Raw genomic sequence first — 23,098 nt, forward strand, 5'->3', positions numbered from 1 at the left:
GCGATGAGGTATGAAAGCAGAGACCACCGTCTGCGGAGGCATGATTATTCTATTGTTCCTTTTAACGAGTAATCGTTTTACTCGAATCCTCTTACTAAACCGTAAGTACAAAAGACTATTATACTTAGATAGCTACTTGGTCTCAAGAACCAACTTGTTTTGGTCTTTCGATTAAGTTCTTAATTAAATGCTCAATTAGATATTCATAAATATATCTTCATAATATTTCCCTCATCTATTTCTTTGACATTCTAGCAACCTCGTTAAGACGTCCGCCACTTCAACTTCTATCTACAAGTGGCAAAAACTGAAGCTGACCTTCTTCATGGAGAAACATGCCGGAAATGGCATCCGCACGTGTGAATAATTATACTCAGTGTCCAGGTAGTTCTTTCGATCATCCGATAGAAGTCGTTTCTGTTTTTCAGAGTTCGTTCACGCCTCCAGAATGTAAAAATATCCAAGGAAGTACCATTAGGAAGCAATGAAATTCAGAGCTTCTGTGGTTATTCCTTTTTCTGATTGTTTCTTTTCTTTGCCCAAAATGGATGATTTCTATATCAAATTGTTTATTCGTATTTTTTCTTTTTTTTTAATATTCCTTGAGATTTTCAATCAACTCGATTTCGAATTTTTTAGCACCCGATCTTCTGGTTGACGTCGTTAAGAAAGAGGAACGAGTGCACAGGAAGCATGGTCGGCGTGAGCATGATTAGATCCGGTCTGCCCGATGACCTTGCCAGTGATAATAGCGGTTCGTTAAGGTGGTTGCAGTCTTGGTTTGCTTCTGTTTCGATTTCCAGCGAACTCGTCAGCCGGCATGGCTTCCGAGATGCTCCCCCTGAAACAAGTCGAAGGGAAATAATTAATGGACTCTCTGTTCGATTGTACGTGGATGACAAGCTGACCGTAAAAAGAAATATACAAATACGATTAGAAAATATAATCCGAACCCCTTTCGGTTTGATCTGAAGGTTTCTTTTTCTAGACGGAACCAAAGATTCTTATCTGGTTTATGGTGAGCTAAGGAACTCTTTGAAAACAGCATTTATAACTTTCGAAAAAGAGACAGATACTGAGTATTTCTTGCGCGAGCAATTGAATAATTAATTCGTTTTCTAAATATCCTTATTTATTGTTTCTAAAATACGTAATGATTGGAAGCTTCTTACGGGAAGCGCAATTAGCCGCTAATATCATTGAAGTCGAACCGCCATTAAAACCATATTACGATTCGCATGCGACATGCTCCATTCATGAAAACACAAAAGCGATAAACAAGTACAAATCAACGAAATAAATCCTCCGAGAACGAGACGTTACAGAAATTATACCACTGCGGGGATACAAAAGACTTGCTCATGAGCTACTTCCTTCAAGTAGTCGAGCGGTGTATTTTCCGGTCGTTAAGTTCCATATAATGGGATATTAAAGAGTACGGACACAACACTGCTATTTTTCAACTGTTCATTATCAAATTACGCAGCGGGAATCGTTGCAACGACAAAATTGTAACGACTCGTACCTGCGTATCTCCCATTTAGCTGCGGTAAAAGCTGATTTGTCTGCGTTTTTTTTTCACTTCCTCGTTACGGAAACCAGGAAAAGTGATTCACGATACAGTTTCTAACTGTACTTCTCGCGATTCTTTCTTAGAAACAAGCAATTTCTTCTTTTCAATTTCCTAAACCTATAATAAAGCAGTCCATTTCTTGAACAGAAATTAACTTTAAAACTTTAGGCGCATACATTGTACGTATCGTGTGTATGTATTTTGATTTGAAAAGAAACGCGGCAAACGCCTTTGAAAAGACGTTAGGTTTTCAACACCTTAACTAACTTAATTCCAGCGAGTCGTAAATCTGCTGCATCTCCAACATCTGAATATCCATCTTTTACAATGACTTGTTCTCCAATTTATTAAAATTACATCTCTCCCGTTGCACCGACCTTCTTTAAAGGTTCCCGCGGCAGGTTGAACCCGCATCACGTATCTTCCCTCTTCTTTCCACCCCCTGTTCCTTTTCTCTTTCTATCGGACGGGAAGAGCGGGAACGCTTAAAACGCGCGAATCACGCGAGCGCCTCACGATTTGCGAAACATCACGTGAAAATCACCGATCCGATCTCCGTGCGCGCGGTGCACTGTGGGGGTAACGATTAAATCGACAGGATATACTTTATTGGCTATTCCGTTATTACAGGCTGTAGCTGGCGGGGAAATAGTCATTATGGATCGATGAACTCCATTGTAACAACGCACCTTCGAATTGCATCGGAAACGCTTCTGTATTGCGTCCACCGTATATAACCTATCATCGTCTGTTTAGGGTAAATCAATGGATCAGAAGTTACGTTTCTATGTTTCTCGCCTGTCAGTATAACACTGTGCAAGAGATACAGCAAGATCCTAAAATCATTCGAGTACAAGTAGCGTAAAATGGTCGTTTAAATTTCAATAAATTAACTATTCATACGCTAATTGTACGCGATCAGGATTAACGGCTATGGAGAAGATTTTGTTAGCTAGATGTTGAGTAAATAATCGAAGATGATAATTTTATAAATGTTTCGTATTTATGACGATGGAAAAGATTTAATTTGAGTTACGTTACGTTTGAATAAGATAGACTTTTCCAAGAGTAGAGGATTTGTAGAGATAGTGGACGTAATAGTAGTATGATTTAATACTTGATGTGTCTTTTTTTTCTTTGACATATAGGTCACTGTGGGGAGTAATATTGATCTAGATATAACTATCTTTTCTGAGAAGTACGTATATGCTCATGGGAACTATGTTTGGTTAATCAATAGAGCCATTCTTTTAAGAAATTGAATCTAGAAGAATTCGACGATATTTTGCCTTGTTTCAATGGTTCATCATTTTAAAGAAACGCCTGCGATTATAGTATATAATTGCACATAGGTATATGCAAAATTGCATTTTCAAATAATTAAATCAAAAATATAGGAATGTATCAATGGGAAGAATATTTGTTAAAGATCTTTCCTTTTTAATCAAATTCGTCCAACAACCCCATTCTCGTCAAACATAAAATGAACGGTGCCTTTCTCAAAGAAACAAGAAGAAAATTGCTGTCGTTCTAAAGTTCTTCTCCATTGCTAAACTACCGTTCGTGTTTCTAGTTACACTCCAATTATTCGATTGTAAGAAGCAAGCAATCCCTCCATCCAAGGGCTAGATATAGTTTCTCGAGTAGTTCTCTTCAATACCGTTATAACTCGTCCGGTTGAAGACTCGCAACGCTTGAGTTGAGACGCGTCTCGGTCGTACGAGTCGGAAGATCCAAGTTATTTTCTCGTCTAAGATCGATCAATGGAAACGCTGCACGCGAAGACACGCGAATCTCGATGAAATATTAATGTTCTCCGAAGCCATCGCGCAATAACGTAACAGCCGGTTCTGTTACTCGTTTTCAAACTGGTGAACCTCTCTTCTACCTGAAGCTATTTACTTGCTATATACACGGTGATCCGATGGTAATTTTCGATGTTTTTCGATGCTGTTATACGTTTTGGAATAAATACGAAAAGAAAGAAACGTTTTAATGTTAATTATCGATCAATAACATTAGTTTGTTTTAACGATATTAATTATTTACCTTGGAACATTAAGCACTAATTGTCGATTGTTGATTACTAATTACTACCTTGGAACTTTGAATACTATCCGTAAGTATCGGTATAAAGGCTTAGAAATTAATAGAAAAAGATCATAGTAAAAGATAAATATAGGTTATATATAGGCGTCCTGTACTTATGCGATTGAGAAAAAATATTTACTTGAACCACTTTTTCTGGTAGCGTCTTATCTACGTTTCGATTTTAATTACGGTTGAAAAGCAACTATCTGGAAACGTACAGCTAGTTACATTTTCTGCTAGGGTCTTTTCCGATCGAGCTTCTTCCTTCTTCTTCAGTTAAGCGACGCAGTTTGATAATGTAACACCTATGCTCAGGTAAAAACTTTCGAACTCGATGAACATATGAAAGAAGTAGTATGTTCTAACTGCCGGATATCGTTATCGTTGCTAAGGAGATAAGGACGTTATAGCTTAGATAAAAACTGCCATTCTATAATCGTTTGTTATTTGCATCCTGAGATCGCGAAGTTTATCGTCGAATGCTTGATTTCTTTTTTACTCTTCCTTTACAGTGGAGAATATTAATAAAGCGAATAAACCAGATACGTGGATGTAGGTTATTTAATTAATAATACTATATAATAATGAAATTAATAATAAAATGATCATTAAATTAAATATTCAATAAAATTATCTGTTTGTAAATTCAGCAGCGGATAGCAATTAAAGGCATGTTAACCGAGAGGAATATTTAATTGCTAGCTTAATGATTTTCATACACGCTCTCGCACCAATTATTTTCTAATTAATACAACGTTCATTTATAAATTGTATAATCAAATGGGAATAAAAGCTGAGAAATATATAATTGAAATTGTAACGTCGCTTGAAATTGTCGCAATTTTGAAAAATATTTAAACATTTATTTAATCAATTATAACAGAAAGTAATAATGAAGTTAAATTTAATTTGGCCAAATTTGTTTTAATTTGTTTTTTTAAAGCATATATTAACATCAGTGTATTAAAATTACAAGGCAACGCCAAGATAAATTAAAAGAAGAAAACAGATTGAAATATTACGAAAGTTACTTTAACTGCAACAATGAGCCACGATGATGATAATAATTACTAACTTTTGAAACCAGTCTCACCACATACTCTCTTCACTTAACCTCACTAATCTAACTCCACCTACCGCCCAGCACAATCGACGTAAACACCACCGAATTCCATTCCCGCCTCAACCACAATTGCCCCTATCTCAAACCAACTACTATATCTCGAGGGAAGCATACCAAACCCACGTAACCGCGCTTGCAGCGAGAGTTATGTCGGTTATGTTCATCGAAACAATTCTCGGCCTCTCATCTTTTTCACCGAAGTTGCTCAATGTTTACAACATTTGTATCTCAAGCACAAAATAGAAGTAAGAAAAAACGCATATCATTTCTAAGAGAATTTTCAAATCTCATTACGTAAGTAATTCAACAAATTACGTTAATCGAAACTTCACAATCGGGCACTTTACGAGACAGAGTTCCTTTTTTCCAACTTGCCTTTCGTCTAAATTCTCCATGTTAGCTTGTAAACGCGACCGATATTACCCGAGACGTCTCACATCTGCACGGGCCTGCCTTCATTTTGAATTTTCACGGAGTAACTTGACTCGATCCCGCGAATCTGCCCCACCGTTCCCTCTACACCGTGATGTTCCAGATCACGTGGCACGATCCTGAACCACAGGATTCAGCTTGGAGAGGTGGCACGCGGGGAAAGGATTTGCAGAAGAGAAAGAGAGAGGGGAGGGGGGGAAGAAAGACAGAGTAGAGACTGTTGTCAATAGCCAGACTTGACTCATAGAAACGGGTTCCGCTCGCATTCCGGACGTCCAGCCTCCGCTGGTCACACTACCTTCGTCCAACCTTACGACACATTCTCTTCTTCTTCCATATGGACGAGTGTAAATGTGTACAATGCGCGTGCACGCGCGCCATCGTGACAAGGATCGCGCGATTCCACGCTTTTATTCGATACCAGGGGAACACCTGTGTGGTATGTTTGCTCCGTGGGAGCAGAGAAGGATACAACTCGGATTTACAAACCGGACGCGAGGTCACGCGGTAATGGGATCGATTTCCGCTGATTTTGGATCGACCTGAAAAATGTGATTTCTTTCTGAAATTTTATGTCGAATCGGTGTTATTATTGTTGTCATTGATTTTTACGTTATCGAGGCACATGGGTAATAGAAAAAAAATTTTCTTTTTGAGTAAAAGACTTAGAAGAAATATTAAATGATATTGACACGTTGAACATAAATGTTAGATATTTCAAGAACTCTGAAAGGATCTCTGAATTTTCCCTATCTTAGGGAAAAAATTAACTCGATATAAACCAAATTATTGCGATACCATTCCCTCGATTCGCATTATTAAAATTCTCCACTCTATCAATTACTGCTGGGTTTCAAATTTCTAACCAGTAATTCTAAAAAATTGCTGCAGAAGCCATATTTGATTGTACAAAAATCTTTCCAATTCGTTGGATAACGATATTCAAAGTTCAACTTGAACAGTCGGTGAATTCGGTCGAAACCAGGAAGAGAGCGAATCGGATGAGACACGACCATTGGTTATCCATCGAGTCCGACTATAACGTGGCTAAAAAGGAAACCTGTTCCTTAAAAGATTTTGTGAATCATCTCAATAAATTTTGACAAAAATATCGAGCTTCATAGAAGAAGCGAAGAAGCTGGTATAATTCGAGTAACAACGGGTCCTTGCGCGCGGATTTGTTTGATTTATCCATCAACTTTCCTTGATCCTTTAGCCGCGCGCACCCTGTCTAGTGTCTAACTAACAGCAATATACGTTAAATCGACGTATAAAGTGAGAGGTTTCGTAAGAGAACGTGTCCTCTGGTGTTCACCGGCATAATGAAGAGAACAGCCAGCCGGCGGATCCAGCTACGAAACGAATCGAGAGAAGATGAAGATCGGAGATTACATTCTTTCGATTCACTTCTTGAAACGGTACAGGTCATGAATATATGTATATTGCGTGTATATATGGGCACAAACGATTGCGCACGCCGCGTTTGCGCACCTAGGATTAGATAGGCTGCCGGAACCTAACCGTGCACCGTATATGTACCTATACTTTCCCTATTCTACGTGATACACAGGATTTCTTATTAATTTAGGTTTAAATTTAATTAATTTTGAATTAAAGAATTATCCCAACAATTTGACCACAAATCTGCAATAAATCTTTCTATACTTTTACATTTTATAAAATTATAATTTCTCGAGTTCCTTATAGTTCTAATCCTAACCTAACAAAATTCATACATACGCATTCTGTTATATTCCACAGAAACTTAGAAAAGGTTAACTCTCGAGAGATTTATTTTAATGATATTATATACATACGAGCATATTCAGTACCGAAATAAGTATCCACGTAAGAGATCGTTCAATGTATAGAAGGTAGATACATTCCGGAGAGCTAAAATTATCGTGTTTCAGGACACGATCACAAGCAACGGGTAACAGTTCTGTCGTCGTTTGCCATTTTAACGTGAAAATGATGTATGGTTCTTGTTTGTGGCTGATGCACGTGCAAGTGATTCCAATGTGTGTCCGGTGAAATCTGGCACGCGTCACCCGTTGATAACAACTGTTACATACGTTTCATGTTCGCGTAACCGCTTTTCCACTATAAAAAACATTCTGTCCACGAGTCTGCATAACAAATTCAAATCAATTCTATTGATGAGAAATTATTAAATCTTGTTTCTGTTACGACTTGCAGATCTTACCGAATTTTATTTCACTTCGTTTAATTTTTTTTACATGATTAGAGAGTTTTGGTGTATATTTGTATGCTATATTTTAATTTGTTTCATTTAGCGAAGGTTCGCTGAAATGTTCATCGGCAAACAATGGCGGTGTCATTCAAGCGGTGTGTGTTCGGGCTGCGTGATTTACACCGATCCTTGGGCTACGCATCCACCAGCTGGAATTAAATTACTTTCTACGGGGCGTTCGCCTTTTGTGAAATCGACGTGATCCGTTAACAGCGGCATTATTATCAACGACACAAACCGGACGTCCGTTCCATTAAGCCACGCGTAAGAACTCGATGCGGGCACAATGCGGGCCTATTTCAGATCGTTCGGGCATTAATTAAATGTAATTAATGTCTCGAATAATTGGACAAGGGAGATATTGCCCGAAGGAGGTTCCCAAAATCAGGATAAAACGCCCCCGTCTGGTTTCAAACGATGGTTTCAATGTTCTTCTTCGCCGAAGAGTATAAAGTTAATTAACTGGCTAGTTAACCGTGATGATGTTGGGAAAACGATGTGAACCAAGTTCAAGAGTATAAAAATTAGTAAATGTGTGTTTTACATACATACATACATACATACATATATATATATATATATGTCGGAGATGAAAGGAAAACCGGAGCCTTCCCTTTGCAATTTTATGGAAGCCTTCTAATGCTTTAGCCTAGATTTTATCATAACTGTAATTAAGCAATTGATATTTGTAATTGTTTGACATTTGTGAAAGCGAATGTGGGTTCGAGGTGACAACTGGTTGCCGAACGTAGCCACGGTCATGGGATAAACGTTTTGCCTGATGAAGGTGTGGATCGGTTGTATTGTTCTCCCTAGAAAACACATAGAATTGTACTTTAGAGATGCTGATAAAATGGGACACATGTTGTATTAGGAATTAATCTCCAGACAGAAATTGTCTAGTATCGGCGTTTGGATCTTTCTCGATATTTCCAAAGAGTATACAACAAACTTTTGACAGAAATTGCCTAGCAACAACGATTGGAACCTTCTCGATGTCTCCAACGAACATATAACAAACAAATGTAGTCGTTTAACGAAAAAGATTTTTATCAGATATTCGTTCGTGTGATCGCCTTGGAAAGTGATACACCAAGTAATTTACCGAGTAATTCAGCAAACGTATTTTGTGTTATTAATAATTATTTAGAATTATCCCGTTGGCCGTGGATTCGTTTGAACCCCGAAATATTGGTAATAGCGTAAATTAAATTCATTATTCGTGAAAGCTATCAATCATTAATCTCATTATACGCTAAATTCATTATTCATAATTCATATTCGTTCCTCTTATAATTCGATAAAATTTATTATTCCTTAATCTAATTATTAATTAAACTTATCATTAGTTGATCATAACATTTATTAAATTCATTATTTATAACATTTTGTAAAATCTTGTTTATTCGCGTAAATATATTCTCTGTTTTGTAAAACAATAGCTATTTCAAATGAAGAATCATTACGCGACTTAAATTCTAATGATAACCCGACATATATATATAAATTTATAACAGAAAGCAAGATGTTTAATCGTTAATTAATACGATATTTATTAAAGAGTTGTTGAGTCTCCGATCTCAAAGAAAGAGATTAATATCACTACGAATTTTTAAGACAAACTAAGAAAGAAATAAAATATATGCCATGAAAAACTGCCTTAAATACTTTTCATGATTTAACGTGTTGTCCTTAAGCTTAGCATTAGTCGACGAGGTCATTCACGACGAGGACGAATATCAAACTGCAAACATCACTTCGTTTTCTTTTTGCACAAGTCATCAGCACATTATACACACATCTCACTACTGTACTCTGAGGAGCCACAAATTCAAACACGACCAAATCGTTTCTCTATTCGTCCATCGATATCCACGCACATCGTATCACGATATTATAGCGTGGAAAGAAGCGCATACAAGACGGGAAGACGAGAGAAAAGAAGTGGAGAAACTGGACGCAAACGTCGGAAACCACAGCATAAGGCGGTAAATTTGTAAAATTGGATGAAAGCCTCGGATAGGACTTCACCCGTCATCGAAGAAACCCCACGTGCCACGTAAGCTTGCTAATAATTTTAGCATCGGTCCGTCTGTGTATCCAGAAAAGCTGCTCTCCGGTAATTCGAGCCGCCTTTTGTTGATTTCTTTAACGTGCCAGTCGGAGAAACTCGTTCCTGATACTTGTCACTACGGTAGCAGTTACGACCTCGACAGAGAGTTTGGAAAATTTATCTTGATCTTAACATTTTTTCTCCTACCATTTTTTATCATTTTATTCGTTGGCGGTTTATCGTAAAAGTTTTATATAGAAGATTTAGATGAACTCAAAGAAGTTTAACCGATTAAGAACCAGGGCAACGTTGCGCTGGTAATCTTTTTTACCAACACTTAATTTCGTGATTAGATATAAAAGTTACTGGTTAAGGTACAGGTAACAGGTTAATGGTAACACATGTTCGAAAATAATTCTTTTTGTATAAAATATAATTAGACTGTAATAGAGATGGATGGTGCTTTAAAATTGTACTTCATGAGCCATAATCTGCAAGTTGCATTTTTCTTCCGTATAAGCCAAGTAGTTTTATATTTCTCAGATTCGTACTTACGTACACGTTTCGCGGGAAAGGTTCAGCGAATTATGTAACATTTTTTATCGCGGGAGAAGGTTACATGTATTTATTTTCATGTAACCCAAGGTTGATGAATGGCTGAGAAACACGTGTGTTTACGTGACTGACACAGTGTTTATCGCACATTGCATTTTTTTTATTGAAATTGCTCATTTTTTTTTAGCACCAAATTACGATATTTTTCACTCGTATCTTTCCAACAAAATTACTCGTCAGGATCTCTAAGACAAGTTTTATGCAAGTAACGGAAATTCATTTTTAATATATATTTTGCGTTTAAGTAAACAAAGTATAAATACTAAGTTAAAAATTTGATGCTTAGTAAATATTTTAATTTCTTTTCCAAAGAAATAAGCGTTTAAAATATTTGGATAAATATTACATACACGAAATACGATTTTATTTTTTACTACAAGAAACACACGGAAGCATCGAGTGGAATAAGCCATTGCGAAACAGACGGATAATGAAATTTTTTATTTTCGAATGCCTCAAATAGTTTATACTGTTCGAATCGTTTTGCCCGAGGGAAGTACACGTTTCAAAGACGATAATAACACGTTTCGTTTCAAGGTCGCGGCGGCTCTATGGCATCCCGGAGTGCCGAGAAGTGAAAAAAATCTCCGCAACGCAGGAAATTTAAACTTCGAAACTCGAGACTCGATCCGCGCGCGCTCCCACTCTGTACTTAATGTAATGCACTAATTAACTTTTCAATTTCCGCTTCGTTACCCATTCCACAATATCTTTGTTTCATAATTCTATGGTTCCCTCTAGATTTGATTGAAGATTCTTTACATTCCGCTTAAAAAAAAGCAAGAGAAAAGACTTTTTAACACGAGTTTAAAAGAAACTGTAAATTCTTAGTTATACAGGGACGAATAGAATGTGTTTATATGAAAGTTTTTCATTGTTTTCAGGTAAACAATGAATTGTCGAAGTCAGTCGATAATTGTTAATATGATTTGAATTTTAATGTTATAACGTATGTACGCTCTAGGAGCTGATGTTCTCTATTTATAAGTACGAATCGATGAATTAAAACTAAGTGACGATAAATGACCTTGAAGAGCCTTGAAAAGAACTAATGCTCTCGGTATACTCAAAACAATCTCTGATCGACAGCACCTTCTTAGGTTAACGTAACTTTCTTTTCATATTTTTCATTTTAAAACTGTGGTCCTAATTTAGAAAAGTAAAGATATTTTTCAAAAGTAACTTAATCCTATTAAGTAACTTTTACACATGACCGGTTTTGCCATGCCATGAAAGTTACTAAATACAAAACAGAGACCTCTAATATGAGTCTTAACTACTATAACTAATCATTCGTCTTCCTTGGTTCCTCCTGTTTCACACATCTGTTGTCATCACTACAGTAGAGTATCCACGACGAAGAAAGACCACGAACGTGTTTTCCCGGCACAGCCAGCTGGCTTCTATTTTCCTATAACGGACAACGCACCATGTAACAGGAACTGGAGGAATCCAGCAACAACGCTAGATCAACTGCAAGGTCAATGATTTTCCGAGCAGACCGATGAACTTGCCTTGCACATGCAAACATACGTGCATCGCGTAGTAAAGCTACGTCCTCACTGACTGTAATAACGAAGAACTTTTTGTTAATGTTCTATGCTTCTTGAAAAAATTGCTGTTTGTTGCACGATGTTTCTCCATATTTCTTCGCGTTTCTGTCGTCGCGATACTTGTCAATAACAAAAGCCGCGGTTTCTGTATCCATTTGGGGGAAGTGAAGACCAAAGGAAAATAAGAAATACGAGGCAACACGTCGCAACAAAAATAAATATTTCTTTAGTGTGTACGTACAGTTTGTCGGCTATTTCACGACGCATTTGCGCTCAGAGAACCTATTTTTGGGAACAAATGCTTCTTTGAAATCGAAGCAAAACTAAATGTGGACAAAATATTTCTGTAAATTGATACTTGTCGGTTACTGTTTGGGACACGTTGCTCCTTGTTCAGTGAGGATGCAGCTTAACTTCGTTGCAGGGAAACCAAGAGAAAGACAGAGATACAGGACGAGAGGAGGCAAGGTCGTTTCCTAGATAACAGTTGCAAGGTACAGTTGGCTCGCATGCCTCAAACCATGCGATCGGGCGCGATCATGAAAGGAGAGAAAGGGAGGGAAACGATTCCATTAGCTATAGATATAAAGTATCGTTTGTTTATCGGTTAACCAATTTCTGGTACACCAAACGAGCTATGCTCGTATGAGTAGGATTCAGCTCGACGAAATTTGAACTGGGTGAAGAGTATCTCGTTTGGGGGAAAATAATGAATAACGTGTTCGTCGTTTTACCGTTGTGTGCAATAGAATGTTACATTTCAATCGAGATACTGGTAGGAAAATAAATGAAGTTGTACGTGTAAATTTTACAAATCACTAGACAACAGATTATCTTATTTGTCGCAGTATTGTAAACTTATGAAAAAGAAATCTTATAATCTGTAACTTTCATCTTGTCAATTCCCTAATCGTGTTAGTTGGTAAATTATTGTGCTAGAGGTTTCTAGTATCTCTTAATGTATTTTTAAGTGTCTAAACTTCCTACGACGCAGCGGTATCTCAATAATCACTTAACTCATCCTGTTCACAAATGACTACACTACAAAGTAAATAAATACCCGGTGACGATAACAGACTCACTTTCGACTTCTCCATCTTACAATTCTTTTCTCTTTACTGTGTCACTGTCACATTTACGATTATTTACTTAGAACTCAAATACGATACTAACACAGACACAAAAAAAGAAAAGAGAAAGAGAAAAATAGAAAGGGGGCAGTGATCAATGTCGCGTTATCTTAGCGAGGTATTCGAAAAAGCAAACATGCGTAAGAGGAAGGAGCGACGCCTGTGGGAGAGCCAGGAGACATTTGTTATGCGGTTGCGGGATAAGTGGCCTCGCGAACGAGTATAATGAGTGTAAACGTTGGGCAAAAACACAGGAAGACGGGGTTATTGATGCAAGTAACCACATTGTTGGAATGACTATGCGAAATTCACCGGAGAAATATGCTCGAAGGCGATCCCGACGCGCTTTGACGCCGCTGTAAGAGCCAGCAGGTAGCGGCCAACGATCCTCCTCCCCCTTCCACCATCTTTTTCCCTCTACTCTCTCCATCTCTCTTTTTCTACCGCCCTCTAGCGTACGTTGCTCGTGTGCGAATGTAATTTTGCGACTACACGCCATTGAAAGAAACATTATGTATGACCGTGTGATTACTCCGTCCGTTATAACAGTATACCATCGCCAAGCTCTTAAAGAGCCAGTTAATAGGAGAGCCGAGCCATCGAATATTTCATTCAAATCAGCGGTAAGAGGATGCTTCTGACTGGCTTTCGCTAGGCCGCCATATTGGTGAAAAAGAAATCGCTGGATAGGACAATAGAGATTAGATGAGCAATTTACGATACCCATTTGGAGGATGATGGTTGCGCGAAGTGTAATACCAAGAGTATTATCGTGATGATGTTAATACAGCTGGAGTAGCAAGTTTGGGGAGAATTGTGATGGGATGAGGTTCAATTCGTGAAAGGGTTGGAGATTACTCATTGAAATTTTAGTGGTAGCAGTTATTTGTTACATTGCTACTAGTGTTGATATCTAAAGACATTTATTAAGAGACTGTCAAGAGGGAAAGATTTAACATTCCACTAAGAAAGATTAAACAATTAATAACGAGTCCAAGGAAACAATTCCAAATTTCTAACAAATCAAACAAGATTATCAAAATTTTCGATTTTCTTCTATAACTACGCTATCGATGACAAGATAAAAAGGAAAAATGTCGATCGATCAACAGGAGAATCGAATAGAGGAAGACCAGACGAAGAAGAGGTTAAGGTTACATTATCGGCGTGATATCTTGGCGCTTATTTTCTTTAGTCAGGTCCACACACGGTTGGGAAGAACGAGCAGAGCAACAAGTGATGTAAGAGAGATGTACCTACAGGGCGTCTTTCCTTCCTTCTTCTTCTTCTTCTCTTCCACCTTCTCTTCCATCCCTGTTTCTGGCGTCTTCAACCCCCTCCACTTCCACCCTCCTCCAACACCACACAACCAGACCCGACTGCGTCTCTTCCTTTAACTTTCACGAACAGTTCTCGCTTTCTTTCTGTTTCACGCCAGTCCATTCGAAGGAAGCACCCATCCAGCCCTGGCTCGGTTGAATTTAACGTGGCAGGTGCCTGCTGAATGGACATTGGGCCCCGGTTCTCTTCGTTTCCTCTCCTTCACTATAGTCTTTTCCGTTTCTTTCCTTCCACGATTTCTCTGTTCTCCTCTTCTATCGTTCGCAATCTTCTCAGCTCCTCTCTATCTGCCGCTCTATGTCAGCGTTGCCCAACCGTGGGTCCCAACGGACTCGTTACATCTCGTAGTATCGGATTTGCAACGACGCCTAGGTGTTCTGTTATTCGCTGAATGAGAAATATTTCGACTCTTTGGCGATTAGTTCTAACTCACAAAGAGCCGAAGTTGAGTTAACACAACGAACCATTTATAATATTTAACCTTGTTAATTTACATTATTGAATTCTACCGAATTCGCGTTGCGAATTAATTTTAAAGAATTTAAAGAATATACTCAGTTTTATTTTCCATAAATATATTCTAACCAGTGAGATATTCCTTTATATCAATGGATAACTGTAATTTACACATCGTGCCATTCAAAAAGCATTTATTGCAATGGCGACTCCCTTGTAAGTATCAAAAGAGTCCAGGACTGTATAATAAAAGAAGTTCCGAATGTCCGACTGTCGTCAAGACCCTTCGTAGAATCTAGTGCGACTGGAACCATTCTAGTTTATTATCGTAAATTGCTGTATTACCGACTCAGGTCACCATCTCTGAGAACCATTTGAGAAGTCACAAAAGTAGAGTCTCGTAAGGTGAACTTGATTACCAGCTGTGCTATATAAACTTCTACTAGTAACCTTGGTTAACAATACAAGAAGATACAAGTACAAGGGAAGAGTTGGAACGATCTATCGACCAGATGCCTCACATAACAACTTTCTCTGCAGATGTCAATCAATATATCTTGTTTTGCAACAGTTTAAAGAAATGTATTAGGTTATTCGAAAATATATAAAAACGAAGTATCTCCACTTTGCCAATAATGACCCCTAGTTCAATGTCGGTAAGTGGGGCAGTACGAATGTTGTGAGTTGTGAGCCACTTGCGCGGTTGGTAGAGGCACGCGATGCACACAAATGAAGCGCTCGCACGCATTTGCGAAACACGCTAAACAGATGCTCGTCACGAATGCTTGCTAATATCCGTTTATTTTACAGGACGAAGAAGCCGAAAATAGATCAAAGCGAGAATATCTGATCGTACTCAGACCACGTGTAGCTCTGATCAAGATCGTTTCCTCCTCGTTACGATTGGTTTTACTTACCTAATTTCTCTTTTACTAATACTAATGATTAACCACGGAAGACGAAATAACTCGTTTCACGCTCACTGCCGAGTAACTCCTTAGACATAATAGTTTCTTTGTTTAGATTCTCTATATGTACTTTAATGCGTTGATTCGCTTCTGTTAAAAATAAGTTCTATAACGTGTTGAAAAAGATATTTGTCATTAAGAAATAAGCAGAGCTTCATTAAGGATCGGTTTGCGTGTTTTTGGTTATACTTTCTGATGTGTAATTTATGAGATTAGAAGCTAACGAACAAAAGGTTGCACTACATCAAATTCGTTGGCATGGGCAGACGGCCTCTTTGGTTATTGTAGAGCGTGCGTGCACGCGTTGACTTCTCGATGGGACGTCGGGATATGGAAGGCCGCCGCGGTAGAAAAAGAAGTAACGCGAAGGCTCGTCAACGAGAGTGACTCTCTCTGTAAATGATCAGGAGTACGCCGCCGGACAGTTCTTCTTGCCTTTTCGAGCGACCGCTTGCGAAACCGACGTGTCTACCAGTTCCATTGGTTGCGCTGCTATTCTTCTTAATTTTTCCCATTTCAACGAATTTGTTCAAATGGTTTCAAGATTAATTTGAAATTGGAGATGATTCTCGCGCCTTAGTCCATTACGGGCCAATCTTGCGTTAACGTAACGTTCCATTTGCAATTTTTTTCGACCGATTATCTTAGAATTTATTATTATTTATATCTTCTTCTTACGAATAAGTGAACCTACAGATGTTTCTTTGAACTAAGAAAGTAAGTAAGCTGTCTTTTTGCGAATTAAATAATAATATACTTATGTAATGAGATTAAGAAATTAATGAAAAGTAGAGTTGATGATTTTGGCTTCTGAGAGGCCTATGTACAAATACATAGTGTAGAAGAAAATATCCTTTTACTCTTTCCAGTTGGAAATGTTGATGGCGAATTGACATCCGATTTGTTGAAGATCGTATATAATACATATGTTAGGAAAGATTTGCGCATAAGACAAGTCGCGGCAAATGTAACGTTCCAGCAGGATGTACGCGTGTGAAGGTATAGTACAGGAATGGCGGGAAAAAGGAAAACTACAAAATTGCCGTGAAGCGACCGCACAAGTCGACGATGAGGTAAGTATCACGTTGGTCTGTAACCCGACGTTTTGCTGGCATTTGCGCCTCTTAAGGCGATCACTTTTCATTCTGCTTCCGTTTCTCTTGCACTCGTTGTCTTGTTCCTTTGCTTCGTTCCCGTATCTTCCGCTTCTATTGCTCTATTTGGCGTCTTTCAAACCGTCCAGAGACGAGCAAGAATACGAATTATACAAATAGAGGTGAAGTGATAAAATGCATTTTTACGGGGATGATTCTCGTTTCGCAATGTTTTCATGGACAATTTTGTGTTCCTTTTCACATAATCTAAATTGTATCAACCAATGTATGTGCCACAATATGAATTTAAATTCAAATAGCTTCATATTTCATAAATGAGATACCATATCTCAGTGGAGAAGAATATCATTAATTAATAAATAATAAAGTTATATTAGTTCGTTGTCGACTGCAGGCCAGTTAGTGAGCAGCTCAAGGTCGGGGCGGTTGTTCGAACCAAGGCCAGATCCCAGTTTCCTCGACTTTTCAACGTTTTATTGGAAACATGAGATGAGCGGACGCAACCGGCGTGTACCTCGTAAATTTGAAACCATTACGCTAGCCTCATATTGTATATGGGGTGTCCCAGTAATCATGGTACAACCATGGTACAACCAAGAAGGGGATGATTCTATGAGATAAAACCAGATGAAAATCTAGAATAAAATCTTCTCGCATGGAATTTTGTTTTTAAGAAGATCAACTTAATTTCAACAAACGCTACAACAATCCAGGCTTTTAAAGTTTGATATTAAACATTTCGAATTCATTTCAATTTCTCACATAGAATTATCATCTTCGCTACGATTACTGAGACACCTTGTATAAGTATCCTTTCTCACTCTTCCCCAACTATTATTTACAACATTTGCATTGGCGGACATATTCAAGCACAGGAAGTATCGAATGGTAATACTCGCTATTCAGCCACAAGCTGGAGTCAGGATGAATACCCTTGTCCAACGATCAGCTCTCATTAACAGTTGTTTTTTTACAACAAATATGTAATTGTAAAATGTTGAACGCCATCCACGGTTACTGTAACCAGATACTTGGGCAAAATTTAGTCTCCATTCACGATCCATTAACGAATAATATAATCAATGATTCGATGTTGCACTAACAGTGTAAAAATAGGAGGAAGTACATTATATTATTTTGCGCTAAGATATGTGACGTCACTTGTTTGATACTTACGTCATAAAATCTCAGATTCGAAATGGCTTCCGAAATTCGAACGGGGAAGAATTTGAGGAAGAACTATATAAGTTTAGTTAGAGATGATATTACAAAGAAAAAAATAATCGAGACTTATTAACTCGTTCGTAAATAATAATACTTATCGATATTCATAATATGTCTTATTTTTCGTATATGTACACATAGGAAGAAGACGCTGCGCGGCAAATTCAAAAATGAAACCAAATGTGAAATACGTAATTATCTATTGTTGATAAAAAAAAACCTCCAATTGTTGATAAAAAATTTAATAGAAGTAATATGTAAATCTTTGATAAAAATAGTAAAACAAAAAAGATTATGTTAGTGGAACATCGCAGCTTTTTCCACAGCAGACATCAAAGAACGCCATACAGTGGATGTAATCGCAACGAACCGATAACCATGATTCCCGCACGTAAAGTTTGCTCACTAGGTTTTCGCCGTTTTCACTATTTCCTAACTCGAAGTCCGCGTCGCCGCAAGTCGTTCCTCGTAACAACGGCGTAAACCCGTCGGTGTGCTTTAGCCTCTTAATAGTCCGACCTTGAGCCAGAACTAAGGAGTGCCTTTGCTACAGCATAACCTTCGTATACCTTCATCAGCAGGGCTCAACCTACGTCTGACAGCATACTTTTGTTTTCTCCGTTCTACGTTAATTGAATCGAGAAATTCTGCTTGTCCTCATTTGATACCTTTTCGCTGTTGTGGATCGTGTCATTTTGCATATATGCCGCTTCACTTATGTTGGAGATTGATGAAAACTGATGGAATTGATGAAATTCAGATATGAAGTTTCGACCACATTGAATTTTGGCACCAACATATATTTTTTTATAAATGTTAATAGGTCCACATAAAACTTCATGTATATATATTTTTATGTTCTGTCTTTTTTATATATATCATCTATTTTTTCTTTTTTATAGAATCGGTGAGTTATCGAAACACGAATTGTTGTATAATTACCTTGAATCATTGATTCAAGCGCAAATTTAAATAGTACACGTGTGTTGAAACAGCCCGTATGCTAGCAACAGTTATTCATACTTTCAATTAGGTGACAAGATAAAAGCGCAATGGTATACACGGTGAATGGATCCCGCGTGTCATGTGTTGTTTAATAGAGAGGCTTAGAAGCATCTTTTCCTTCACGACAATTTTACGGATTACATAACTGATCCTCTAAAGGAACGATAATAAAATTGTAAAAATCTTTAATCTCTAAAATAGATTACCGTCATTGCTAGCGAAAGTCAAATCTGCGTAATATTCATTAAATTTGCTACCCTACGATACGACACACGTTATACATATCTCTCTAATATATGAGCTATTCCAGATCCTTTTATAAATTTGTAACTTTGTTAAGTAATGATTTGCTTCAGGAAGGAAATAATTGACAATTTCTTTACAGTGTAAATGCGATGTAATCGATGTTACCACGAAATCAAATTATCGACATGCAGTGAGAGAAATCCCTCAGTCGATAAAACATTCAGAAGAACGCAGAGGATGCAAATGGAGGATGAAAGGGCACGGGAGAAGCGCGTTCCAACAAAAATGGAAGAAACGCCGCGTATGGTCTAGCGCTCGAACGTCCGAAGACAAATTAATCTTCGCCACGATTCAACAGCGTGAGATGGAATGCGTTCGAGGGAGTAACGGGTACAAAATATCTTGCATACACGAATCGCGAGGCCACCTCTTCTCACCGTATCCAGGGACGACGTAAGTCTTCGAAAATCACGGGGAACCATCAATCTCATTTTTTCTCATATCTTTTGACTATAATAATGTAATTTAATCTGTGCTTAATGCCATATTACGATACTGCGTCTGTATGCGTAAAGGGTGCAGTTACAGAGAATATAATGTATTCTATAGTAGAATTAAGAAGACGGTTGTTTCTGATAATAAGCTTTGTAATATACATATAGCTTCATACATAAACCCTGTAATTTTGCTATATTATTAACTAAAATGAAACTTCAAAAAATATATGATTAATTTAAAAAAAATTTTAATACAACAATTACTTGTATAATTATCATTATACATAACAAAAAAATTTAATATTCATGAAAATGTAATCTCTATACTACTTAAAAAGGAAAAAAATAGGTCATTTATGTTTGACACAGATATGAAATATAACAAAGAAAATAAAGTTACAGTAATGACGTAAAGCACAAGCTAATCTCGTATATAGCCCCATTATTTATATTTTCCGTGAACCTTCTGCCTAAAGCATCTGTCTATCGCATAAATGGAGTTCTCTAATTCTTTTCAAAATTCTATCCTTTTACTATTAATCGATCACTCTTGCGTAAGTTGTGGCATAAATTTATTCAACGTATTTATCGATAGATAATATAAACGGTGTAATTTAATATTAACTACAATTTTAAAAACTGATTATAAACTTACTTTTAGATGTTACATAATTTCATTTCGATTATTTTAAATCATCTTAAAAGTATAGGATTATCCACGATTTTAAAAATCCTAAAACTTTGTAGAAATCGAATAGTACCACGTGATGATGTATCGCTTAAAGAAATTAAATCACTGTTCAAATTACACTTAAAAGTGTGAAGATAATATATTTAGCAATCATAAACATTGGTACTTCATTCAGTACTTCATAGTATATATTTTTTTACTAAATGCACTGATCTTGATGTCTAATTATATACAAGCATATCTTTTAAAATTTCAAGCAAGTACACCAATTTATAAAATTGAAAAGACATTTTATTAATGTTCATAAATCTTTGTGAATCATCTGATGATTATTTTAAAATGGATATCTGAAACCTGTTTTGGCAATGCTTTTTAAATAACCGCTATTTGTTTAAATATTGAAACGATGGATTATTCAATAGTTGTCAGCTAGTTTTTCTCCTTTTTTTTTATAATAAAAAAAAAGGAAAACATTAATTAATGAATTATTCAAAAAATGAATCGATCGTTAATTTCTATCATAACACTGCGTATGAATAATAAAGTATCTTTGAGATGCACTATATCTTTCAAGTTTTTTCGTCAAGCAGTTGGCGCGTAACGTATTTATCGATCGTATCTCTACAAACGTAACATTACTTTTCTTTTCATTACAACGATAGTATGTTTCAAGCGAAACTCGTTTGCAGTTATATACCAACTGCGCACAACACAATACATAATACAAATAAAAAAAGTTCAATGAAAATAAAATCCAAATACGCAAATTAAAATTACTAACTATAAGATTTAAATTAAGAAGATTAGTGATAAGCATATCTACATTTTGATCACGCGACAATTTCCGACATGTTACTACTAGGTTGTAACATACATTAGTCTCGTTTTCTTCATTTACAAACAAAGATAAAACCATGACCAATTTACGTTATAACCTAATATTTTCATTTTTGTGTTTACATAGGCACAATTCCAAACATCGTGTAACAACAGGTTGTATCGTTATTATGCTATCTGAAGCAGATACGCAAATATACATCCTCGTTCATAAATATTACAAAACACTTACAAAAAATTAGGTGAACCCGAATAATCATTACGAAGTTATTATTATTATTATATATATTATATTATTATTATATAAGTTATTATTGTTTGGTTCATATTGATTTAGATTTTAATAAAAAGTTCCTGTCTAATTTTATTTAAAAACTTTTCAATCTCAATCGGGAGATTCTGAAACTAATTCATTATTTTGACATAACTATTTTCATTGGTTGACATAATCGAATACTACCTTACGTACAAAACCAACAGATGTCCTAATAGTTATGAATGGGGATATCCAATACCAATCATAACTGGCAAATTTTTGTAAATACTATTATATGCTTCGTATGACTTCATTTGCAAATCGAAACATAAAATTAACTACAATACAGTAATCAAAAGATATTATCGCAGCACAAGGATTTGGAAGAAAGCGCGAAATAGGGAGAGAAAAGAAAAAGGGCCTATGAAGATCCGTCCCTGGCCTCGGCGAAACCGGGCGGGCTGCTAACTCACCTCGTGCCACATTCCGCTGGCTCCGCCAACGTTTTCGAAGACGAGAATGCACCGTGTTGGGCCTGACTACCAACTTTTGCATCGAACAAACCATACACCTACACCACCCGACACTACTCGTTTCAATTTTCGAAAATTCAAATGAACACGTGAGAGGTTCAGCGGGCTGGCATGCCCGCGACGCGATTCGTCCGCGCTGCCCGCGCGCAGACTCAGACGAGGGTTCTTCACATACCACAAGTAAATATCAATCCGATGATCGCGTGTGTGTATCGAATCGAGATCACTGAGATTACGTTGGAAAACCGGCGTTATATACACACTTTGCGATAATATAATCTTCTACGTGAACCGTGCGACCGATCAACACAGACTGAATCGCCGCCGTGCTAACCGACTGATCATAGTACAGTGCAGTTCGTGAGCGACAAATGGAGGGGATGCCGGGATTGTACGTTTATGTTTATAGTGGCTCACCAAAGTATTTGAACATTTATAGAAATATTTTATAGGTATATAATATATTATGGGTATTTTTTATATATATATATATATAAAGTTTATACATATCGTACAGTTTACTTGGACATTCATGTTTTATGATCTACTCATATGCATCATTAGAATCTCGATTAACAGAATAGGTCGGTAGTGCTTTGGGTTAAGTTCAGTTAATATTGACATGGATTAAGGAATATGTTGCATGATACAAGCAAATTGGCGCGCTGTAAGACTGGATGCGCAAGACAGGTCGGTATTATAATAATGACTTTACCGACCAAAGTCTGTATACATTTTCGATCTGGTTTCAAATTTTACCAATATAATCGTATTTCATTACAATGATAATGAAATTTTAAAATGTTTTATATAACACATAATATATACATACATAAATATTTTTTATAGTAAGCATTCAAATTCTTTGGTAATCTTACTTTTTATAGTTTAATGGAGGGATATTGAAATGGATATTTATTACTATCAATTTTTGAGAAAAAATAACAAATATCTTTTTATAGAATGTAAGAAGAAAATATTTAAAGCATAATAGCAATATTGTTTGTAAAAAGGGAAATAGTAAAATAATAATGAATCTCGTTATTCTGGTAAAAGATTACTAAAACGTGAATTCGATTTAAAATGTATATTTTACATAGGTTCC

General features: G+C 36.7%; 1 protein-coding gene and 1 long non-coding RNA gene across 4 annotated transcripts; both read left to right on the plus strand.

Moving 5' to 3' along the window:
• The first annotated feature begins 2 nt into the window (after nt 1-2).
• On the plus strand, nt 3-2,282 carry LOC117151664. The gene is made up of 4 exons (XR_004461757.1): nt 3-101; nt 256-384; nt 640-887; nt 989-2,282. It is a non-coding gene; the product is annotated as an uncharacterized LOC117151664 (long non-coding RNA).
• Nucleotides 2,283-15,605: 13,323 nt separating this feature from the next.
• Nucleotides 15,606-22,013, plus strand: LOC100748674. Of its 3 annotated transcripts, none has more exons than XM_033320767.1 (4): nt 15,606-16,310; nt 16,459-16,662; nt 19,319-19,632; nt 21,832-22,013. In XM_033320767.1, exons 2-4 carry the CDS (start codon nt 16,573-16,575, stop codon nt 21,926-21,928), a joined length of 501 nt encoding a protein of 166 aa, XP_033176658.1. In that variant the 5' UTR covers nt 15,606-16,310; nt 16,459-16,572; the 3' UTR covers nt 21,929-22,013. The 3 variants fall into 3 exon arrangements, with proteins under 3 accessions (XP_033176658.1, XP_033176657.1, XP_003484870.2); XM_033320766.1 differs by having other exon boundaries at nt 15,606-16,306; XM_003484822.4 differs by having other exon boundaries at nt 15,611-16,306; nt 21,810-22,013.
• Nucleotides 22,014-23,098: the final 1,085 nt, after the last annotated feature.

This window comes from Bombus impatiens, unplaced genomic scaffold (genome assembly GCF_000188095.3).
Source record: "Bombus impatiens unplaced genomic scaffold, BIMP_2.2 scf_0023, whole genome shotgun sequence".
In the NCBI taxonomy this organism is placed as follows: Eukaryota; Metazoa; Arthropoda; class Insecta; order Hymenoptera; family Apidae; genus Bombus; species Bombus impatiens.